General features: G+C 41.9%; 1 protein-coding gene across 1 annotated transcript in view; it reads right to left on the bottom strand.

Annotated features, from left to right (window-relative positions):
* erlec1 (endoplasmic reticulum lectin 1) overlaps positions 1-3,201 on the bottom strand; it is a 5,893-nt gene extending 2,692 nt beyond the window's left edge. Inside the window, exons 1-10 of the mRNA XM_035663902.1 lie at positions 2,895-3,201; positions 2,634-2,738; positions 2,187-2,267; positions 1,930-2,007; positions 1,771-1,834; positions 1,612-1,658; positions 1,281-1,504; positions 1,027-1,168; positions 776-937; positions 632-691 (exon numbers count right to left, since the gene is read on the bottom strand). Of these exons, the coding sequence (XP_035519795.1) occupies positions 632-691; positions 776-937; positions 1,027-1,168; positions 1,281-1,504; positions 1,612-1,658; positions 1,771-1,834; positions 1,930-2,007; positions 2,187-2,267; positions 2,634-2,738; positions 2,895-3,035 (1,104 nt within the window). The 5' untranslated portion in view covers positions 3,036-3,201. The remainder of the gene's footprint in view (positions 1-631; positions 692-775; positions 938-1,026; positions 1,169-1,280; positions 1,505-1,611; positions 1,659-1,770; positions 1,835-1,929; positions 2,008-2,186; positions 2,268-2,633; positions 2,739-2,894) is intronic.
* Between the last annotated feature and the right edge of the window lie 2,003 nt (positions 3,202-5,204).

Here is a 5,204-nt window from a genome sequence, read left to right as displayed (position 1 = left end):
TGTTTGTCAGACAAAAGAGGCGATTCAAAGACAGCACCTTAGTCTTCAGGAAACTGTGATGTGGTATTTTTCAGTAGTTTTTGACAATTTATATAGACCAAACCATTAAAGCTGCTGTAGATAACTTTAAAAAAAAAAGTTTCAATATATCCTGGGACAGATAATCTGCAAAAAAAAACAAAAAAAAAACAGCTTCTTCGGCTCCTACTGGCTAATGGCATTTAAAAAGAATCAGAGCCAAGAAAGCTAGTTTATTGTTGTGTCTCATTCCCAAAGTGTTGGTATTTGACTATCAACTCACTATCTTTCTTGGCTCTGATTGGTTACTTTCATTCAGATGGGGTGGATTCTTGCAAATTGCCATTGGGAGCACTCGGATGAGCCAGAGGAACTCTTGTTTTCTTTCTTCAGAGTGTCTGTCTCATGTACTACAGTCAGTATAAAGTGAAAGTTTCTTCAAATATAACAAAAAGTAAACTTTCTGTAAAAGTTACCAACTGCAGCTTTAAGCAAGAAAATAATTGTTAATTGCAGCCCTACAACCAATAGTAACAGCTTAAACTGATACTAGAAGTACATTTGATTTTGTTTCAGATATTCCACATTAATTACCCAGCGGAGGGACCCTTACCTCGTGGTACTGATGGACATGCTTTCCGTAACAGAATTCATATTTCCACCACCCGACCCCCTGAAACACGCACATTAAGATGATTACACATCATTAAATAGTTGATTAAACACTGCTCAGGTGCCATAGATGAACACGCCTCACCCCGTGCAGACAGTACGAGCCGCTGAGGAACTCCTTGATCAGCTGGTCATCTGTCAGACGAGAGATGTGTGTGGTGCCGACAGTGACCTGAGTCTGGCCTCCGACGGTCATGGGTTTGTGAGTGGAGGTGAAGGCCTCCTCTCTCACTGGTGGCGCCTCCTCCTGTAACGTGTCAGATATACAGTATGTGAGCCAGGCGTCGTCGGAACACGTACATTTTCCTCTCTGTCCTCTTTTTGTGCCTGTCTTACCTCTCTGGCCCCGACCGTGGCACTGAAAGGCGGTTTAAGCTGCTCCTCTTGCTCCTTGTCCCATTGAGCGAGCCGCTGAGGCCGCTGAGGGGAGCCTGACAGAGCTTGGCAGAAGATGGCGTTCACCGGGGAAGACTTGAACCTGAAAGGAATATATATATATATAAAGCATTTCAGAATCTCTAACTTTCTTCTACTACTGAGGTGTATTCCTTTGAGTACAATATTAAATGTAGTCACTGTGACAGATCTACCTGTATTTTGGGTGTGAACAAAGCAGGGGTGTCAACACCACCACCTCATATTCACAGGTGGTGACCTCGGCGACAGACAAGATCTCATGCTTGGCCTCTGGATGACAGACGTACAGCACAGACGTGGAGCGAGCCTCGTTCTGTTTCAGCACACAAGGGGTCCCATTTCCCATCTCCAATGAGAAGTAGGGAGTCAGCTGACCTTCTATATTCTTCGAGGGCACCTGGACACCAGCGGAAAGAGTGACAGAAACAGAAAAAAAAGACGTCAAGTGTGAGAATCGATCCTGGCAAATTTGGTTGGTTATTGAAGTTTCATTATAATACTTACTTCTGTTTCAGGTGCGGGTTTGACATTTTCTGCCTCTTCAGCGTTATCTGAAAAAATAAATGTCTACCTTTAGCACAATAAGGAAAAACTAAAAAACTAGTATTCAAAATAATAAAAACAGAATATATCAAAACAATTAAACGTACAAAAGACACTGACCTGCCTCTGCCGACTGGCTCTTCTGTGCCATATTCCCCAGGAAGTACTCCTGAACACTGATCTTCTGAAACACACGATTACCTTCAGTACACACTCTACTAAACGCTGGCGTCTCATTTGTGTCATCTGAAAAAGATTTCAGCCACTCAAAACACTTACCTGACCAGTCTCCTTCTCTTCATGATACTGCCTTATATGCTTTCCATGGCATACTTCATATGTCCAGTATGACTCGATCTGCAATGTCGACAAGCCAAGAGCAAGTTTAGAGTACAAGTCAGCAAACCCCCTCAGCATTACAGCAGAAAAACAGCATTACGTTTTTAGTCGCGCTCCACTAACGTAGCGCGACCGCTGTCAGTTTCGGTCTTTGCACTGAGAGAAGGAGGGAAATGAGATGAAAATGAAACTCTCACCCTGTAGGAACAGCTGCTTCGTTTGAAAAGTGGCTCTAGCAGTTCACCTGGAGTGGGCCCACTGTACTCCTTATCATCATCCTAAGATAAGTGAGAGACATAAGGCAGGGTAAGGGAGCTGTGTCAGTGAACACAACAGCAATACAAAAACATGGGGATCACAAAATTGTTGCTAGACTCAAACGAAGGAGCCGGTTAATGCAGTATTGTCAAACTAGGGATCTAATTAAAACCGGTCTGATCTCTCCTGGAAAAACATGCTTCTATCAAGAAAACCATTCATTGGAATAAGTGCACCTGAGGAAAATGGAGAACAGTATGTACACTAGGGAGAAAGTGCCTTGCATTAACCCAGTGGGCCAAAATTGAGCTGTTCTGCCTGATATATAAATAACTTGGGTCATAAAACCTGTAATGTGTTAATAAGAAAGTGTTAATCCTGCTTACCTCGTCTCCAGTTGTCAGGGAAGGCAGGAGACATTTATACTTCTCTTTCTCTGTCGTTGTCATGATAACAAAGTCATCTTCCTTGTACAGTACTCCTGAAGTTGACTGAAATCAACAGCAAACACATCTGTGACACTAACAGCAGCGTGGAGTACGAAAGAAAGAGGAAACTAGCGTACAGGTGACTAACATCTCTCTCACCTCTTATAGAACATTTGTGTCTAAACAAACAAACAGTGTTAATAAAAAAAGGAGGCATACCAGCGTGAATTCAGAGCCCGGCCAGGTGATTTTGAAAGGTATTTCGTCTGTAAAGGAGGGATAACCGCCTCTGTTTGCTGAGACGCCGCTGCAGACCTCCAGCAACCCCCCGAGAAACACCATCAGCAGCCCAGCCATCATCTCTCCTGTCCGGCTGCTGAGCTCCTACAGTCCGCTGCTCATGTAAGACCAACAACGACTTCAAAGCTACTATTACAAAGTCCGAGGAAGTCCTGGTTTGACAGACGTGAGCTACTGCCGTGTGAGAAGGATGTCAATACGGCACAAAACACAGGAAGTGAACTGTTTACTTGCCACGTCGTGTTCCGCCCTTGCGTCGGGCTGAAACAACAGCAGCGCCCCCTGGTGGCCACATGAGGCAACGACAAGAGGTTTGATACCTGGAGCAGAAACAACAAATGAAACGAGTGAAACTCTGGAGTTATGGCTGTAGAAGTAATTGTTTTTTTAATTAAACAACAGTTGTAATATATTATAAAATGTTATTATTATTCTTATTTTTTAAATCATTTTAAACTCTTTTCTACCATGCTTTGCAAATACACACTGCTGAATCGTATATTATTATACATTTTACATTCACTCAGTTTCAATTATGTGAGCTATAATTTTACTATGCAGGAATCATTACTAGCAATATTTATGCTATGAAATACCAAATAGGCTACATGTTGTGGAAATATGCATACAATTTGTGCAATCAGATAATTTTTTCACACATACAGTTAAAATGGGAAAGCTTAGGTTAATGAATGGTAAAATATATAATCTGGAGGTTAATATAGTACAATATAACCAGTATTAACCAGTATAAAAATATGTGTGAAGTTCCAATGGCAGGGTCTGATTAATGTAAATATAGATCTTTAAGTTGCAAATGTACTTCTGTTGTACAGTTTTCACGGGTGAATCACACTTTCCTCAATGCCGTGCTAAACTTAACCTTATCACCATATCATAAAGCTGTGACTGAACACAGAACACAGCTTGCCTGAAGCATTTTGCTCTTTTTGAGTTGGAATGCTTGAGAGGTTCCCAGATCATGTAGAAAAGGTATGTTGCCTCATCTCTGCCTCCCAGTGGATGGATTTGGAAGTTTAATTGTGTCATCGTGTGTGCTGAATACATACAAGTACTTGAAGATGAAAGGCAGTATGAAGATATAAAGTATAAAATATCCTGTTGAGAAGATGATCTACTGAGCATTTCCTGCATATGTTAGTTGACTTATATGCAGGCGATGATGAGACCAGCTCTGTGCCAACGTGCAGTGTCCTTACTCTTATCCTGTGACTCTGTTGATTCAGCATTGCTGTGTGTTGAATGACAATAAATAACCCCCACCACCACCACCACCACCACCACCACCTGAACAGCTCACATGAAAGCAGCTCTCAGTTAACGGGAAATTTAACACATAGACCTTGAAAATACGGGGTGTGCGTTTCACTGTCAGGGGGGAAACGCAGAGAGCGCCTTGAACTGATGGAAACGTGGAGCGTAAACCTGAGGTGGACATTTTTCCACCTGTTGGTGGAGCTGTTGATGTGAGAATGTGAAGCACAGGAGCCAAGAGAAAGGAGAGAGATTATGGCAGAGATTTTGAGACAAAGAGTGAGAGGATTGGGAGGAGAAAGGGATATGGAGGAACAGGGAAGGATACAAGCAAGAGAACGTCCCACTGGACCATTTGGCCTCTACAACCACACCCCTCTGCTACATACATATAGCTTCTACTCACACCTGTCTGCATATGGATGTAAATGTTTACACAGCCTGGATGTGTGCATATAGTATGTACTACGTTCCAGATGGCTTAGATAAAATAGATTTAATATGTAAGATGACAGATCAATAAGTAGATAGACAGACAGACAGTGTTTAATTTCTATGGTAACTATTCATTTGCCATTGAATTATGATGTTTTCTCAGGGTTTTTTCTTGTCTGATAAACAACGGTGGGAGTAATCTTATGACAGAATATTTATAACTTATTCCTAATTTAGTGTAAAAACATCTTGACCTTGGAGTAGTTTCAGAAAAGATCTTAACTCAAGGTCCACTTACTAGCTTTTTCTAGAGCTTTTACCAGCTTTTCAGGATCTTCCACAGCAGGTTGGAGTAGAGTTTTCTCAGTTTTTTGTGGAATTTGCACAGGTATTGCATTTTGTTACTTTTAGACAGCGCTAGACATTGGCTCTATATAGGGCCTTTTCACGTTTTTTGCTATTTACGCAGTTTCTCCTACAGGACTGGAAGGGAAAGGTGAGGCGAGGGGGTTGTAATCT

Source organism: Morone saxatilis, unplaced genomic scaffold (assembly GCF_004916995.1).
Source record: "Morone saxatilis isolate NCDOM2014 unplaced genomic scaffold, NCSU_SB_2.0 Contig19, whole genome shotgun sequence".
NCBI classification, from domain to species: domain Eukaryota; kingdom Metazoa; phylum Chordata; class Actinopteri; family Moronidae; genus Morone; species Morone saxatilis.
This window is presented reverse-complemented; position numbering and strand designations above follow the sequence as displayed.